This window comes from Erythrolamprus reginae, chromosome 2 (assembly GCF_031021105.1).
Source record: "Erythrolamprus reginae isolate rEryReg1 chromosome 2, rEryReg1.hap1, whole genome shotgun sequence".
Classification (NCBI taxonomy): Eukaryota; Metazoa; Chordata; class Lepidosauria; order Squamata; family Dipsadidae; genus Erythrolamprus; species Erythrolamprus reginae.
In genome coordinates this window covers 9014961-9033099 of record NC_091951.1, presented here as the reverse complement: position 1 = coordinate 9033099, position 18139 = coordinate 9014961, and the positions used below count along the sequence as shown (strand labels likewise).

At 45.5% G+C, this 18139-nt stretch overlaps 1 protein-coding gene across 4 annotated transcripts in view; it reads left to right on the top strand.

The window, feature by feature from the left end:
* The window catches only part of LOC139159661 (tigger transposable element-derived protein 1-like), a 32769-nt gene extending 14994 nt beyond the window's left edge, over positions 1-17775 (top strand). Inside the window, exons 6-7 of one of the 4 annotated variants that reach the window (XM_070736978.1) lie at positions 13588-13620; positions 15560-17775. In XM_070736978.1, the coding sequence (XP_070593079.1) occupies positions 13588-13620; positions 15560-17484 (1958 nt within the window). In that variant the 3' untranslated portion in view covers positions 17485-17775. Of the gene's footprint in view, positions 1-2704; positions 3155-3350; positions 4827-6822; positions 8322-13587; positions 13621-15559 lie in introns of those variants that run through there. The other 3 variants (XM_070736980.1, XM_070736979.1, XM_070736981.1) reach the window with 3 other exon arrangements.
* Positions 17776-18139: the final 364 nt, after the last annotated feature.

The window sequence follows — 18139 nt, the reverse complement described above, 5'->3', positions numbered from 1 at the left end:
CATCACAGCTCCCCCATTCACCCTGGGCTTTTGGCCACACAGGACACTTTGCTACCAGCCAATCAGAGTGGTGCTCACATCTGAAAGATAATTTGGGAACAAAAGGGGGTCTCTCTCTCTCTTCTTTCTAGTTCGTGAGTAGGAGGCGAGAGAGAGAGATGGAAAAGAAGAGTTCAACCACAACAACACAAGAGCACATAACAGATTCAAGCTCAATATTAACCGCTCCAAACTTGACTGTAAAAAATACGACTTTAATAATAATAATTTATAATTAATAATAATAATTTATTAGATTTGTATGCCGCCCCTCTCCGAAGACTCTGAGACTTTAGTAATAGAGTTGTTGAAGCGTGGAACTCATTACCGGACTCCATAGTATCAGCCCCTAACCCCCAACATTTTACCCTTAGACTGTCCATGGTTAACCTCTCCAGATTCTTAAGAGGTCAGTAAGGGGCGTGCAGAAGTGCACTACAGTGCCTTCCGACCCCTGCCCTATTGTCTCTCTTATATGCCATATATCTTCTCTTCTATCCCTATATCTTTCTTCTATTCTCTCATTGATTATTTTATCCTATACTCTCTCTTCTATTCTTTCTCTAATTCTATTTCCTCGAAGGTGTCCCCTATTACCTTCATTGTGTATTGGACAAAATAAATAAATAAAATAAAAATAAATAAGGCGCGGTTGCCCAAAGGAAGGATGAGCTTAAACAATTTTAGAATAATAGCTAAACTTTCTCCAAAACAATGCTCCTAATTACTCCCACCTGAAAAGACGTTGCTGGGCTTGATGTGGCAGGGTGGGAGAGGAAGAGGTGGGGAGAGGCTGAACGAACAGCTCATGATAGGAGAGGAGAAATTAATCCAGAGAAGGAAGTAGCACTGAAAAAGGAAGAGAGGGGAAAACGACCAGCTGGATTGGGCTAGGCTACTTCTCCCGGAACCAACTATATATTTGCTCCTGTCATCAGAGTGGTGCTCACATCCAAAAGCTAATTTGGAAATGAAAGAGGGTCTCTCTCTCTCTCTCTCTCTCTCTCTCTCTCTCTCTCTCTCTCTCTCTCTCTCTCTCTTTCTCTCTCTTTCACTGATGCGTGAGTGGGAGGGGGGGAGAAGATCCACAAAAATCCCACCCCCTTCTCCCTCATTCCAGGAAGAGCGAGAGAGGAAAGTGATTCATCCCTTAGAGCAGTGGTTCCCAACCTTGGGGTCAGGACCCCTTTGGGGGTCAAACGACCATTTCCCAGGGGTCATCTAAGACCATGGGAAAAGACAAATTTCCAATGGTGTTAGTAACTAAAGCTTCTATTCTGGCATCTCGGAACATATTTTTACAATCCAACCAATCGGGCATTTACAGAAGGCTGTCCTTCTGACCTTGCCAATCAGCTTAAAGATCTGTTGGAAGGATTGGTGCTAAACTTATAGTTGGCGGTCACCACAAGATGAGGAACTGTATTAAGGGATGGCGGCATTAGAAAGGTTGAGAACCACTGCCTTAGAGCAGTGTTTCCCAACCGTGGCAACTTATTTATTTATTTATTAAATTGTATGCCGCCCCTCTCCGTAGACTCAGCAGCTCACAGCAATGACAAAGAACAATGTAAAATACAAATCTAATATTTCAAAGAGCTAAAAACCCATAATTTAAAAAACATACACACAACATACCATACATAAATTATATAGGCCTGGGGAAGATGTCTCTATTCCCCCATCCCTGACAACAGAGGTGGTTCTTAAGGAGCTTACGAAAGGCAAGGAGGGTGGGGGCAATCCTAATCTCCAGGGGGAGCTGGTTCCAGAGGGTTGGGGCCGCCACAGAGAAGGCTCTTCCCCTGGGTCCCGCCAAACAACATTGTTTAGTCGACAGGACCCAGAGAAGGCCAACTCTGTGGGACCTAACTGGTCACTGGGATTTGTGCAGCAGAAGGCGGTCTTGTAGATATTCTGGTCAAATGCCATGAAGGGCTTTATAGGTCATAACCAACACTTTGAATTGTGACCGGAAACTGATCGGCAACCAATGCAGACTGCGGAGTGTTGGTGAAACATGGGCGTACCTAGGGAAGCCCATGATTGCTCGCGCAGCTGCATTCTGCACAATCTGAAGTTTCCAAACACTCTTCAAAGGTAGCCCCATGTAGAGAGTAATACAGTAGTCGAACCTCGAGGTAATGAGGCTGGGGAATTCTGGGAGTTGAAGTCCAAATATCTTCAAGTTGCCAAGGTTAGGAAACATTGCCTTAGAGGTACACACTATGTTAAACACATACCAGAAACAAGATCATCAATAAATATGTAATTAAAATCACCAAATTATCAAAAGCATATGGTAAGATGAAAGGCTCAGAAAGAGTATACAGTGATCCCTCGATTTTCGCGATCTCGATCTTCGCGAAACGCTATATCGCGATTTTTCAAAAAATAATAAATTAAAAATACGTGCGCGGTTGACGCCCGATGATGTCACGCGTCATCACCAAACTGACGTCTACCATTGCTGGTTGACCGAAATCTCGGCCAATCAGCTTTGCCGTTGCAATAAGTTTGCTCGGCAACGGTGATACAGCAAAATTTCAGCCAATCAGCGTTGTCATTGCAAACATTTCGCCCGACAATGCTGATGGACAGAAATCTCGGCCAATCAGTGTTGTTTGCTCAGCGTGCTTTGCTTTGAAACTTTTGGAACTTTTAGAACTGTTGGAGCTGTTGGAACTTGTGAACATTTCTTGGAAGATGGCTCCTAAACGTTGCATGCGGAGTGGAGGCGGCGATGCTAAAAAGAGCAGGAAGATGCTGACAATTAGGGAGAAGATTGAACTTTTGGACATGCTGAAAGCGGGACGTTCTAATGTAGATGTTGGTCGGCATTATGGGATCAACGAATCGACTGTGCGATACATTCGGAAAGCCGAAAAGAAGATAAGGCAAACTTCTCTGATAACATTCAACAAGGCTGCAAAAAGAATGGTGACGCCTAGAAACAAACACCATATGAAGATGGAAGCTGCTTTGTCCGTGTGGGTACAAGACTGCCGCAAAAAGAGCATTGCTTTGGATACGAACACTATACGAACCAAGGCGCAGCAACTGTACAACCGTCTTGCAGACACAGAAGGAGGCGATGCAGATGAGGGAAACCCAGGTGAGGGCTGGGGTTTTTTATTCTGTCATTATTTAAGTGTTTTTTAAGGAAAGATGGAGGGAGGGATGGAAGGAGGGAGGGATGGAAGGAGGGAGGGATGGAAGAAGGGAGGGATGGAGGGAAGGAGGGAAGGAAGGAAGGACTGTATGCTTTCATTCAAGTCACTTCTCTCTCCCTTTCCTGTCATTCTCTGTAGATGAAGGTGCTGGTGACTCTGAAGACCCCCAGCCATCAACATCTTCCGCTTCTTCAGCCCCAGCCACATTCACAGCAAGCAAAGGGTGGTTTGACAGATTTCAACGGCGCTATGGCCTGAAGAGTGTGTCATTGCATGGAGAAGCTGCCTCAGCAGATACAGGTGCAGCCGACTTTGTCCAGCGCACGTTTAAAGACCTAATTGCAGAAGGGGGCTACCTTCCAGAACAGGTGTTCAACATGGACGAAACAGGCCTGTTCTGGAAGAGGATGCCTTCACGGACTTTCTTGATGCAAGATGAAGCCAAAACCCCTGGCTTTAAGGCCATGAAAGATCGGGTGACTTTGATCATGTGTGGGAATGCAGCAGGCTTTTTGATGAAGCCAGGGCTAATTTATAAGTCACGAAATCCAAGAGCCCTCAAGAACAGAAATAAGAATGCATTGCCAGTGTACTGGATGCATAATCCTAAAGCATGGATTACAAAACCCCTCACGCGGGACTGGTTTCATCAGTGCTTCATCCCACAGGTGAAGGATTATTTGGCTGCCAAAGGACTCAATTTCAAAGTGCTTCTCCTAATGGACAATGCTGGAGGCCATGATGACCTGGCACATGAACATGATGGGGTGCAAGTCGAATTCTTGCCACCAAACACCACATCGCTTATCCAGCCGATGGATCAAGGTGTTATCCGCGCATTTAAGGCACTGTACACGCGCAATTCTCTTGGAAGCATCGTGGAAGCAATGGATGCTGATGAAAACTTCACATTGAAGGCCTACTGGCGTCAGTACACAATTGCATCTTGTCTGAAGAACATTCAGAATGCCTTAATGGATATGAAGTCACAGACAATGAATGCCTGCTGGAGGAAATTGTGGCCAGAAGTGGTGCATGATTACAGGGGATTTGCTCCCGAAGAAATTCAAGATGCTGCAGTCCAGAACTCTGTGAAGCTGGCACAGGCACTGGGTGGAGAAGGCTTCGTTGACATGACACCAGAGGAAGTCAATGGTTTGCTTGATGAGCATAGCCTACCGCTGACAGACAGAGATCTGGAGGAGCTGACCAGGTCAGCGAGTGAAGAAGCTGAGGAAGAGGAAGCTGAAGAAGCTGAGGAAGAAGAAGATGTTGGCCTAACGCTTGAGCGGCTTGCAGAACTGAACAGAGCTGCTGCAAATGTACAACGCATGGTGGAACTTTGGGATCCCAACATGACTCGCTCTATACAATTTAAGGCCTCCCTTGACAACACCTTTGCACCATACAGAGCCATGTTAGCCAAGAAAAAGAAAATGTGCCAACAACTGCCCATAACTATGTTTGTCACAAAAACCACGAGGTCTGTCACACCATCACCTGCAGCGTCCATTGTAGACATGGTGATAGAAGAAGATCCCGATTTATCCTAGTTATGCTAACCCCCCCCCCAAAAAATGTAAAAATGTAAATAAATATTGTTATTGTTTCTATCAGGATGACTAAGTGTGTTATTCAATGTGTACAGTACAGGTACAGGTAGAGGTACAGTACAGTACATTAAGGGGATGGGAAATGGTAATTTGTGGGTTGAAAGTGTTGGGACTGAGTGGCATACAGAAGAATGAATGAATGACTGAGTGATTGAAATTCAAACACAGGTGAGGGCTGGGGGTTTTTATTCTGTCATTGTTTTAAGTGCTTTTTACGAAAGGAAGGAAGGAGGGAGGGAGAGAAGGGAAGGAGGGAGGGATGGAAGGAAGGAGGGAGGGAGGGAAGGAAAAAGCCGAGAAGCCGTTGCCACAAGCGCTGCTGAAGGAGGACTCGTGCCCCAAGAAAGCCGGTGAGAGGGGCGAATCGGGCGGGCGGGGGGTAGCGGCGAGGAGCCCGGAGGCGCTGGGGGGGGTGGCCGGCATGAAAAACAACCATTGCCAGCCTCCGAACTGTCGTCGCTCCACCATCTGCGCATGCGCGGCCATGGAAAAAAGGGCGTGCATGCGCAGATGGTGTTTTTACTTCTGCACCGCTATATCGCGAAAAATCAATTATCGCGAGGGGTCTTGGAACGGAACCCTCGCGATAATCGAGTGATCACTGTATACAGTAGTACCTCGTGATACGAACCCCTCATCATACAAACTTTTCGAGATACAAACCTGGGTTTCGGAAATTTTTTGCCTCTTCTTACGAACTTTTTTCGCCTTACGAACCCGCCGCTGCCGGGATGCCCAGCCACCGGACGCTCCGTTGGGCGCCGCTGCCCAGCTGTCACCTTCTGAAACAGCCGGGGTACTTCTCGGCATTCTCCCAAACGCTGAACCCGGAAGTTCGGCAAAGGTTCAAGTTCGGGAGAACGCCGGGAAGCACCGCTGCCCGGCTGCCACCTTCTCAGAAGAGCCGTGGAGCTTTCGGTCAGTCAGGAGGCTCAAACGGAGGTGGGGAATCCCAATAAGGAATTCCAGGGGCGGAGCTTTGACATCACGGAGACGTCCTTCCTGGAGTCCCCGTTTTGGCCGACCAGGAAGGACGTCTCCGTGACGTCAAAGCTCCGCCCCTGGAATTCCCTATTGGGATTCCCCACCTCCGTTTGAGCCTCCCGACCGGCCGGGAAGGAGGTGACAGCCAGGCGGTGGTACTTCTTGGCATTCTCCTGAACTTTTGCCAAACTTTTCAGGTTCAGGAGAACACCGAGAAGCGCCCAGCTATTTCAGAAGGTGACAGCCGGGCGGCGGCACCCAGCAGAGCGCCCATTTTTGCTATTTTTTGGGGGGGGGCTTGCACGCATTAATCGGTTTTCCATTGTTTCCTATGGGAAAATTGTTTCGTCTTACGAACTTTTCATCTTACAAACCTCCTCCCAGAACCAAGTAAGTTCGTAAGACAAGGTAACACTGTATATAACGAATCCCAGCGACCAATTAGGTCCCACAGAGTGGGCCTTCTCCAGGTCCTGTCAACTAAACAATGTCGGTTGGCGGGCCCCAGGGGAAGAGCCTTCTCTGTGGCGGCCCCGGCCCTCTGGAACCAACTCCCCCCAGAGATTAGAACTGCCCCTACTCTCCTTGCCTTTCGTAAACTTCTTAAGACCCACCTGTGTCATCAGGCATGGGGAAACTGAGACAGCTCCCCCGGGCATATACAATTTATGAATGGTATGTGTGTATGTATGCGTGTTTAGAAAATGGGGTTTTTTAAATGTTTTTAGTAGAAATTTAGATTTGTTATAAACTGTTGTTTCCACTTTGTTGTGAGCCGCCCCGAGTCTGCGGAGATGGGCGGCATACAAATCTAGATAAAGATAAAGATAACCTCGCATTTGGAAGGCAGTCAGCCTCGCTATCCAAGAAACGTTGCTGATTGTCGCTCCTCTTGGTTTCTTGTCATTAAATGACTTCTTTGCTGCAGCTGTGTTTTACTATTCTGTTTATAAAGCATTGTTTCCCAGATGAAAGAATCCTCATCTCATCCGCAGTCATTTTCCTCCCAACAGCTCCGTCGCATTCACCGAGGACAAGCATTTGTTCTCCTGCTACTGCTCCTGCCAGCCTGCCAGCCTGCAAGACAGATTTGACTATAAGAAGCAAGAGAGGAAGAGAGAAGTTTGCCTCGGAAGGCTACCTGTACGTATTTGATAAGAAGAGCGTGGTCGATTCTTGCCTTACCTTTTGGCGCTGTGAGCAGCATGATAGGTGCCATGCCAGAATTCACACAAGGCTTGGAAAAGTAATAAAAAGAATCCATGACCATTCTCACCCTGCCTCTGCCCAACGTGTTGCCGTTGCCCATTTATTGAGCGGTATGAAACAACGGGCAGAGGAGACAATGGAGGGCCCTTCCGAGGTCATCCATACATGCCTTGCCAACGTGAGCCCCGCGGTGTACTCTGCAATGCCGGGAATGCAAGCATTACGAAAAACCATTCAAAGAAAAAGGAACAAAATAAAGGTAGAACCCGCAGACCCACTAAGCCTTGATAACTTCATTTTATCTGAGGAGTACAAGACATATTCACCAATTCCAGGGTTGCAAGAGCCTTTCTTGCTAGGCGATTTTGGAGAGGGACCAATGAGGATCCTAGTATTTGGAAGAAGGACTTGGCTGAACATCTTGCAGTCATCCGACACCTGGTTCGTGGATGGGACTTTTGCCAGAGCTCCAAAATTATTTTCACAGGTGTATGTCATATTAGCCAAGAAGTACGAAGAAGTGCATCCGGTCTTATATGCACTTCTGCCAAATAAACAGACGGCTACATATGAAAGGCTTTTTGACTTTGTTAAGAACCTGATACCTCACAATGAGCTACGGAACATTCATTGTGACTTTGAACTGGCGGCTATTCCTGCCATTAGGAAATGCTTTCCCGAGGTAGCTGTGAAAGGGTCCCTTTTTCATCTAGCAGAAAATATAAGGGAGCGTTTGATTAGAGATGGAATGGCACATGACTACAATACAGATCCTGAGTTTGCTGTGCGGGCCAAAATGGTCCTGGCCTTGGCTTTCGTGTCTGTCCCAGATTTGGATGACTATATTTCTGCTCTGGAAAGTTATCTTCCGGAACCGCTGCTCCATCTCCTGCACTGGTTTGAGGATACCTACGTCGGTCGTCCTACAAGGCGGCATCCTGGAAGGCAGACGCCTTTGTTCCCAGCAGCCGTGTGGAATGTTTTCAACAGGACACAGATGGCAGAGGATTGTACGAACAATCAATCGGAAGCAGCTCACCGGAGGCTTAGAGCTCAGTTGGGGCTGTGCCACCCAACCATTTGGAAATTTATGGACGGCCTGCGCAAGGTCCAACGAGGCAGGGATGCGTTTTATGAAAAACTCTTATCGGGAGAAAGCCCTCCGTTGAAACTGAGGAAATACTACAAAGCAGACCAAAGGATTGCCAAGATTGTCAGTGAATATGGCAACCGGAACCATATTGATTATTTGCGGGCCATTGCAGACAGTTACCAAATAGATTAATAAAGGCTGGTTTTAAGTGACCTTGTTTCTGGTATATGTTTAACATAGTGTGAACCTCTAAGGCAGTGATGGCGAACCTTTTTTTCCTTGAGTGCCAAAAGAGCGTGCTTGCATGGTATTGCCCATGTGCAAGTGCCCACGGCCATAATTGTCTACGAAGAGGGGTGGCATACAAATAATAATAATAATAATAATAATAATAATAATAATAATAATAATAATTCAATGCCTGGGGAGGGCGAAAATAGCTTCCCCCACTCCCCAGAGGTCCTTTGCAGGTCGGAAACGGCCTGTTCCCCATGTTCTGGGGATCCAGTAAGCTTGTGCTTCACCCTCCCCAGGCTCCAAAGGCTTCCCTGGAGCCGGGGAAAGGTAGAAATGCCCTCCCCCATTCCCCCGGAGGCTCTCAGGAAGGCCAAAAATACCCTCCGAGAGCCTCTGTGAGGCAAAAATCAGCTGGCTAGCACACACATGCACGTTGGAGCTGAGCTAGGGCAACAACTTGCATGCCAGCAGATATGGCTCCACGTGCCACCTGTGGCAGCCGTGCCATAGGTTCACCATTAGTGTTAGGCGAACCAAACCTGCACAATTCAGGTCCATACCGAATTTTGTGATGTTCGGCATGCCGGACCTGAAGCCGAATTTTTTTAAAAAAATTGTGCTTCGGTTCGGCGTTCGTGCTGAACACCGCGAAAGCCACCGCCTGGCTGTCCTCTGCTGAGAAGAGGAGGAGGAGCCGGGCGCTGGTGGCGGCGGAGGAAGGCGAACACCGGGGAGCTGTCGGCTGGGAGGGAGGCACCAAAGGAGCTGGGGAATCCCACGAAGAGATTCCGGGGACGGAGCTTTGACGTCACGTATACCGGCAGGTTGCTAAGGACGCCAAGGTGATCACTTCCTGGATTCCATGGAATCCAGGAAGGGATCACCTTGGCATCCTTAGCAACCTGCCGGTATACGTGACGTCAAAGCTCCGCCCCCGGAATCTCTTCGTGGGATTCCCCAGCTCCTTCAAAGGGAGGTTTTTTCATGTTAAAATATATATATTTTTACAAAAAAGGACGCCGCAGCAGCACTGCAAGCAAAGGGAGGTCTTTTCACGTAAAAATAAATATATATATATATTTACGTGGAAGGACCTCCCTTTGCTTGCGGCGCCGCTGCGGCGTCCTTTTTTGTAAAAATAAAAATAAAAAATCCGTTTAAAAACGATGGGATTCCGGAGGCGGAGCTTGGGTGACATGGACCATTCGGGTTCGGCCGAACTTTGTGTGAAGTTCATCCGAACTTGCCGAACCCGAACACCGTTGGGTTCGCCCATCACTATTCACCATCACTGCTCTAAGGGATGAATCTCCCACTGTCCTCTCTCACTCTTCGTGGAAGGAAAGAGAAGTGGGTGGGATTTTCATGGATCTGCTTCCCCCTCCCATTCACGCACGACACACACAGAGAGGGAGCTTTTCATTCCCAAATTAGCTTTCTTTTTTTCTTTTTCTTTTTTTGGAATTTTTTGTTTTCTTCACCATACACAAATTCATATATTATCCAAATATTACAGAATTTGTATACAAAAACATTTTTCTTATCATTTAATCAAAAATTCACTTTTGTCTATTTTTTTCTATCTTTCTCTCTCTCTCGAACTCCGCTCTATCTTTCATCAACTCCTCCTACCTACTTACACCTTCACTCCTCCTCTACCTCTCCTTCTCTTCCTTTCTACTTCCACCCTCTTAAACCTTTCCAGAGCATCTCCCCTCTCAGGTTTGCAGACTGGTATACTGTAATTAGAAACATAGAAGTCTGACGGCAGAAAAAGACCTCATGGTCCATCTAGTCTGCCCTTATACTATTTTCTGTATTTTATCTTAGGATGGATATATATTTATCCCAGGCATGTTTAAATTCAGTTAATGTGGATTTATCTACCACGTCTGCTGGAAGTTTGTTCCAAGGATCTACTCTTTCAGTAAAATAATATTTTCTCATGTTGCCTTTGATCTTTTCCCCCAACTAACTTCAGATTGTGTCCCCTTGTTCTTGTGTTCACTATCCTATTAAAAACACTTCCCTCCTGGACCTTATTTAATCCTTTAATATATTTAAATGTTTCGATCATGTCCCCCCTTTTCCTTCTGTCCTCCAGACTATACAGATTGAGTTCATTAAGTCTTTCCTGATACGTTTTATGCTTAAGACCTTCCACCATTCTTGTAGCCCGTCTTTGGACCCGTTCAATTTTGTCAATATCTTTTTGTAGGTGAGGTCTCCAGAACTGAACACAGTATTCCAAATGTGGTCTCACCAGCATTCTATATAGCGGGATCATAATCTCCCTCTTCCTGTTTGTTATACCTCTAGCTATGCAGCCAAGCATCCTACTTGCTTTCCCTACCGCCTGACTGCACTGTTCACCCATTTTGAGACTGTCAGAAATCACTACCCCTAAATCCTTTTCTTTCGAAGTATTTGCTAACACAGAACTGCCAATACAATACTCAGATTGAGGATTCCTTTTCCCCAAGTGCATTATTTTACATTTGGAAATATTAAACTGCAGTTTCCATTGCTTTGACCATTTATCTAGTAAAGTTAAATCATTTACCATATTGCAGATGCCTCCAGGAATATCAACCCTATTGCACACTTTAGAGTCATAATTCCCTTCCCTTCTTCCTTTGCTGCCCCCAGTCTATTTTTTCCATCACTCTCTCTCAGACTACCCTCTTTCTTTCATCACTCCTTCTCTACCTCTCTCTCCTCCTCCCCCCTTTCTACGTCCTCTTTCATCCTCTTAAATCTTTCCAGAGTATCTCCTCTCTCAAATTTCAAGAGTGGTATTATATAATTCCTTTAACTATTACACCTCCGCCAAAAGGAAAAAATGTTATTTATGACTTTCTAAATCTTCAGTAAGTCTTTTAAGCTATATACAGTATATAAGCCCGTTTTTGGACCCGTTCAATTTTGTCAATATTTTTTTGTAGGTGAGGTCTCCAGAACTGAACACAGTATTCCAGTTCCTTTTTCGTTTCCAAATTAGCTTTCAGATGTGAGCACTGCTCTGATTGGCTGGCGGCAAAGTGTCCCGTGCAGCCTAAAGTCCGGGGTGAATGGTGTGCTTGTGACAGGAGGGGCTGTGACAGAAGGCTGGGCCAAAGAGCTAGGGGCCTTTCAGCAAGGGAGAAAAGGCAGCGCCCAATTGTCCAAAGCGAAAGCCTGGAGACTAAACAGCTGTGGCCAGGAAGAGGAGGCAAACAGTCCTAGACCTGGGCAGGGATCGGAAAATCACAGCTCGCCAGCCGCATGTGGCTCTTTGGCCCCTAGAGTGTTGCTCTTCCATGTGCAGGCACGCATGTGGTATTTTCACGCCCCGCTTAGGAAGTGCTTGGTGAAATCAGAGATTTTCAGGTGAAGTGTGAGTCTTGCAGCTTCCTCCAATGAGAGCAGAGTCCCGGGCAAGCGAGGTGAGAGCTTAGCAAGACATCTTGTGGGCCTTTCGTACGAATCTGGGCAGGATTTTTTTTCCCCCAAGCAGGAATAAAGCACTTCATTGCATTCCGTGCCAGCAAGGGTGGGAAAAATTGGGGGTTTTTAATGACTTGTGGACTTCAACTCCCATAATTCCTCAGCCAATCCTGCTAGCTCAGGAATTCTGGGAGTTGAAGTTCACAAATCATAAAAGAGCCAACTTTCCTTACCCTTCCGGGGGGTACTTTAAAAGTCACCAAGTGGGAAAGACAACCCGCAGCAAGGGGGTCAGTTGGTGAGGGTTTTGAACACCTCCTTGTGCTGCAAAAGTCTGAATCTCTGGGAAATAGTGCCACATAGGATCAACCTTGGAATTGAAGTGGAAATTTAAGTCATGGTTACCCAGTTCGTGTCCCTTGGGCTGAAAGTCTGGCTTTGTTTGGTTAGAATTGACTTCCATTGTTGTAATCATAGGTTCTTAGGCACTGAACACTGGGATAAAATATTACTGCAGGGTGATGTTTTAGCCTAATGGGTGCTGAGAAAAACCTTATTCCTCCTCTATAGAAAGGGAGCAAGCTGCAAAATCCATGATCACGTGGAAAATAATTAACTTGATATACAGCATTTGCGGATTGGTTATTCTGTACCACATGTCAGGAAAAGTGAAATACAGTGTTCCCTCGACTTTTGCGGGGGATGCGTTCCGAGACCACCCGTGAAAGTCGAATTTCCGCAAAGTAGAGATGCGGAAGTAAATACACTATTTTTGGCTATGGACAGTATCGCAAGCCTTCCCTTAACATTTTAAACCCCTAAATTACAATTTCCCATTCCCTTAGCAACCATTTAGATTATTACTCACCATGTTTATCTATTAAAGTTTATTTAAAAATATTTAGTAAAGGCGGACAAAAGTTTAGCGATGACATATGACGTCATCAGGCGGGAAAAACCGTAATATAGGGGAAAGCAGCGAAGTATTTTTTTTAATTAATATTTTTGAAAAACCGTGGTATAGACTTTTCACGAAGTTCGAACCTGCAAAAATCGAGGGAACACTGTACAATAAAAGGAGCGATCTCAATTCAATCAAGGTCATCTCACTGAGAAAATATTCTCCACTGCTTCACTTTGATGTGGCAATTATGGCATCCTGTGCCATCCTAGAGGTCGGCCCACTGGGGAAGGGCTGTTTCCCTTCATTCCATAGGGGAGCAGCAGCCTTCACTCTCCATCTTGACCCTTGCCTATTTCCTTTCCCCCCTCCACTCTTTTTTTCCTGGGAACTAATCATGAATGTACTTAGTAAACAATTAAATCCTGGAAGTTTAATTTGGTGGAATCTACTGGGAATGTTGCTTTGATTTGTGCACATACTGGTGGAATAATACATCCAAAAGGTTTGGAGGGGGAATGTTGAAGCTAGCAGGAATGGAAGGTTTGTGTGTGTGGGGGGGGGGAGCAAAGTACATTAAAGTCTCAATTATCCGACATAAACGGGCAGGCTGATAGTCGGATGGCCAAAAATGTTGAATAATCCAGACCAGGGGTATCAAACCTGCGGCCCGCAGGACAATAGTTTGTGGCCCCCGCCTAAATAATGTTAGTGCAGCCCGAGGTGACCAGGGGTTGGGGACAACCCCAGATCGGCAATAGCCGCTCCGAGTCTCCGGAGAGGGGGTGGCATACAAATCTAATAAATCTAATTGCCGACTCAAGGGCACTTGCGCACGGCAGGTTTTTGGGGCAGAAAGCATGCTGTGGTTCCTCCTGAATCACAAATACCGCTTCCCTTTTTCCTCTGCAGGTTGCTGCTACCGCCGGCGCCCCCTGGCAGCAGGTGAGGCCTGTGGCTCTGGCTTTCCTCCCCACCTGCCCGCCCGCTTCTTCAGTTTTTCTTCTTCCACTTTTCTCTCCTGCCGACCTGCCCACCCGCTTCTTCGACTTTTCTTTTTCGGCACATCTCTCCTCCCAACATTTATTTATTTATTTGATTTGATTTGATTTGATTTGATTTGATTTGTATGCCACCCCTCTCCGAAGACTCGGGGCGGCTAACAGCAATAACAAGACAGCATACAATAATAATCCAATACTAAAAACAATTAAAAACCCATTATTATAAAAACCAAACATACATACACATATACCATGCATAAAATTGTAGAGGCCTAGGGGAAAGAGTATCTCAATTCCCCCATGCCTGGCGGCAGAGGTGGGTTTTAAGTAGATTACGAAAGGCAAGGAGGGTGGGGGCAATTCTAATCTCTGGGGGGATGTTGGTTCCAGAGGGCTGGGGCCGCAGCAGAGAAGGCTCTTGCCCTAGGTCCCGCCAAGCGGCATTGTTTGGTTGATGGGACCCAGAGAAGACCCACTCTGTGGGACCTAATTGGTCGCTGGGATTCGTGCAGCAGAAGGCGGTCCCTGAGATAATCTGCTCCGGTGCCATGAAGGGCTTTATAGGTCATAACCAACACTTTGAATTGTGACCAGAAACTGATCTGCAACCAATGCAGGCTGCGGAGTGTTGGTGTAACTTAATTTATTAGACTTTTAGGGCCCGTCAACACCTTGTGAATTCTGGGCGGCGTCCAAATTTGGAGGTCCCAATCTACTGTGTTCCCAAATCCAATGTCTTTGTTTTTAAAAGCAAAATATCTGTGCTTTACAAATGCACTCCTCAAAGGCTTGTGGTGACCAAATTTTGGAAAAAATTCCTTTCTTATCTGGCTGATGCCAAAAAGACTGCTATAACGATCAAAGCCCCGAGTCTACAGAGAGGGGCAGCATACAAATTAAATAAATAAATAAATAAATAAAATAGTTTAGCTGCTCCCAAAGGACAGCCTGACCACTAGAAACAGAAGGGTTTTACAAGATTTTACAGTAAACTGAAAATATGGATGAAAGGTTTTGTCACTAGTATACTAATTTGAACATTTTGTCACTAGTATACTAATTTGAACATTTCTGAACACAATAAAATGAAAAATGAAATGAAAAAAATGAATGCTTATTTGTTTATTTTGCTCAAAATTCTGATTTTGCAGGCTAATCTACCAATTGAAAAATTGCACACAGCTGGGGGGAGACTTTTCTGAGAAAAATAAACAAATAAGCATTAATTTTTTCATTTCGTTTTTCATTTCTTTGTGTTCAGAAATGTTCAGATAAGTATACTAGTGAAAAAAGTATTCAAAAAACATGCCCAGTAGGTTAATAATAATAATAATAATAATAATAATAATAAGAAGAAGAAGAAGAAGAAGAAGAAGAAGAAGAAGAAGAAGAAGAAGAAGAAGAAGAAGAAGAAGAAGAAGAAGAAGAAGTTAGTTGGGGGAAAGATCAAAAGCAACATGAGAAAATATTACTTTATTGAAAGTAGTAGATCCTTGGAACAAACTTCCAGCAGACGAGGTTGGTAAATCCACAGTAACTGAATTTAAACATGCCTGGGATAAACATAGATCCATCCTAACATAAAATACAGAAAATGGTATAAGGGCAGACTAGATGGATCATGAAGTCTTTTTCTGCCATCAGTCTTCTATGTTTCTATAATAATAATAATAATTTATTAAATTTGTATGCCGCCCCTCTCCAAAGACTAAAGCCAACCTTTTTGTTACTCCGGGTCTAAAAGGACCCGGAGGAGTACAAGTGTAAGTCATTTCGCCCAGCAAAAACTAAACTACCAAAAAAAAACCACACACACCCCTTAGAAAGAACCCCTCAAATGAGACACAGTCATGTAATTTCAAGATATGCCTTTTTTACAGGGTTATTGCGAACTTGTGCCATCACCCCGGGCTCAGAAGCAGATGTGGCCGCGGAAATTGCTACTCCCCGGGACACAGCCCCAAACATGTCTTTTTCAAAGCCTGCAGTGAAGAGAAAGGTTGGTGGTGACCACAGACAATTTCAGGCAAAGTGGGAAGTGCCATATTTCTTTGTTGAGCACAAGGGCATCCCTACGTGTCTTATTTGCACAGAGAAAGTTGCAGTGCACAAAGAATACAATTTGAAACGTCATTACACAACTAGACATGCTGAGGAGTATGCAAAATACCAGGGAGATGAGAGAGCAAACCAGGTTGCTAATCTTAAAACATATCTACTAAGGCAACAAGATTTCTTTAAGAAAGCAACCAAAGAGAACGATGCCGCAGTCGAAGCGAGCTATGTGGTTAGTGAGATGATTGCTAAAGCAGGAAAGCCATTCAAAGAAGGCGAATTTGTAAAAAACTGCATATTGCGGGCTGCAAGTATTGTCTTTCCAGAAAAGAATGGTCAGTTTAGCAACATCAGCCTTTCTGCCAACACCGTAGCAGAGCGCATTTCGGACCTGTCAAGTGACATTTACGATCAACTGTGTGAGAAAGCAAAACGTTTCCGTGTATACTCGGTCGCTCTCGATATGACCACAGACATCGCCAACACTGCCCAGCTCGCAATCTATGTCCGGGGTGTTGATGACAATTTTGAAGTCCTAGAGGAGTTGCTCACTGTGATTGCAATGCATGGCCAGGCCACCGCTCGGGAGATATTTCACCAGCTGTGCGATGCTATTGAGAATGCCGGTTTGCCTTGGACGAGGTTTGTTGGAATAACAACGGATGGAGCGCCATCAATGACAGAGAGGGAAAATGGACTGGTGGCCCTTGTTCAAAAAAAACTGGAAGAGGAAGGTGTGGAGGAGGAGGCCATTGCTCTGCACTGTATTATCCATCAGGAGGAACTTTGCAGCAAATGCATGAAGTTTGACCATGTGATGTCTTTCGTTGTGAAATGCATCGACGAAATCAAATCCAGGGGCTTAAAGCACAGAAGGCTTTGTGGTTTTTTAGAGGAAATGGAGTCAGAATATGGGGATGCGCTCTACTTCACCGAGGTACGTTGGCTCATCAGGGGACACACATTGAAGAGATTTTTTGACTTGAGAGCGGACGTGAAAGCCTTCATGGAGAAAGATGGGGTTGCTGTTCCTCTGCTAAGTGATCCCAAATGGCTTATGGACTTAGCTTTCTTTGTTGATATCACACATGAGCTTAACGTACTGAACAAGAAGTTACAACGCCAGGGGCAACTTGTCAGTGCTGCCTATGATAACATGAGAGCATTCCATACAAAACTTATGTTATGGAAATCCCAGCTTTCTCAGGCAAACCTTTGCCATTTCCCAGCATGCAAGGAACTCATGGATGCAGGCACACCATTCAGTGGTGAGGAGTATGTGGATGCCATTTTGAAGCTGCAGGAGGAATTTGATGACAGATTTGCAGACTTCAAGACGCACAGAGCCACATTTCAAATTTTTGCGGACCCCTTCTCCTTCGATGTGCAAGATGCCCCTCCTGTGCTTCAAATGGAGCTCATTGACCTGCAGTGCAACTCCAAACTCAAAGCCAAGTTCAGGGAGATGAGTGGGAAAGCAGACAAGCTTGGGAAATTTTTGAGAAAATTGGCCCCCAGCTTCCCTGAGCTTTCCCAAATGTTCAAGCGGACCCTATGTCTTTTTGGGAGCACATACTTGTGCGAAAAGCTCTCCTCTACCTTGAACTTCAATAAGTCCAAGTACAGGTCCAGACTTACTGAGGAGCATCTTCGAGCCCTACTGAGGGTCTCAACTGCTTCCTCCCTTAAGCCAAATGTGGCTCGGCTATGCGAGAGTAAGCGGTGCCGGATCTCTAGCAGCAAGAAGTAGGCAGAAGAAGCCATGTTAAAAACATGTTCAGAAAGTTAAATGTTAAAGAACTGTTAATACAGACATTTGATTCTGAATAATTTTATCCTAAGATAAAATACAGAAAATAGTATACAGGCAGACTAGATGAATCATGAGGTCTTTTTCAGCCGTCAGTCTTCTATGTTTCTAATAATAATATTTCATTTGTTTGTTTATGACTGATTTATTTACTTTTTTCTTATAAATTTGTTAATTTGTTTTTATTTTTAAACACAAAATAAGATGAAAAAGTAAAGACATTTGATAACATTGGAATGTTTTTGTAAGAGCTTTTCTTGGGGAAAACCTGATGCGGCCCAGCCTCACCCAGACTCTACCTCCAGCGGACCCCAGGTAAATTGAGTTTGGGACCCCTGATCCAGACTCTATGTGGCCTTGACCTGACTCAAAATCAAGGCAAGAGAACTACTAAAAGCCTATGGGTATTCTGTCTGCCCCTCGCACGCTCTTTCCTTCCCTCCTCCGCTTGTCCCAAGCCACTGCTACTCCCGCCGGCATGAACATTTCCTGCCTGGGGAAGTGCGCTGCCCTCCACTTCGCTCCTCCCAGCTCGCTCACCACCCACCCACCCGCCTGGACACTGCAGCAGCCTGAACCTCCCCCGCCCTGGCTC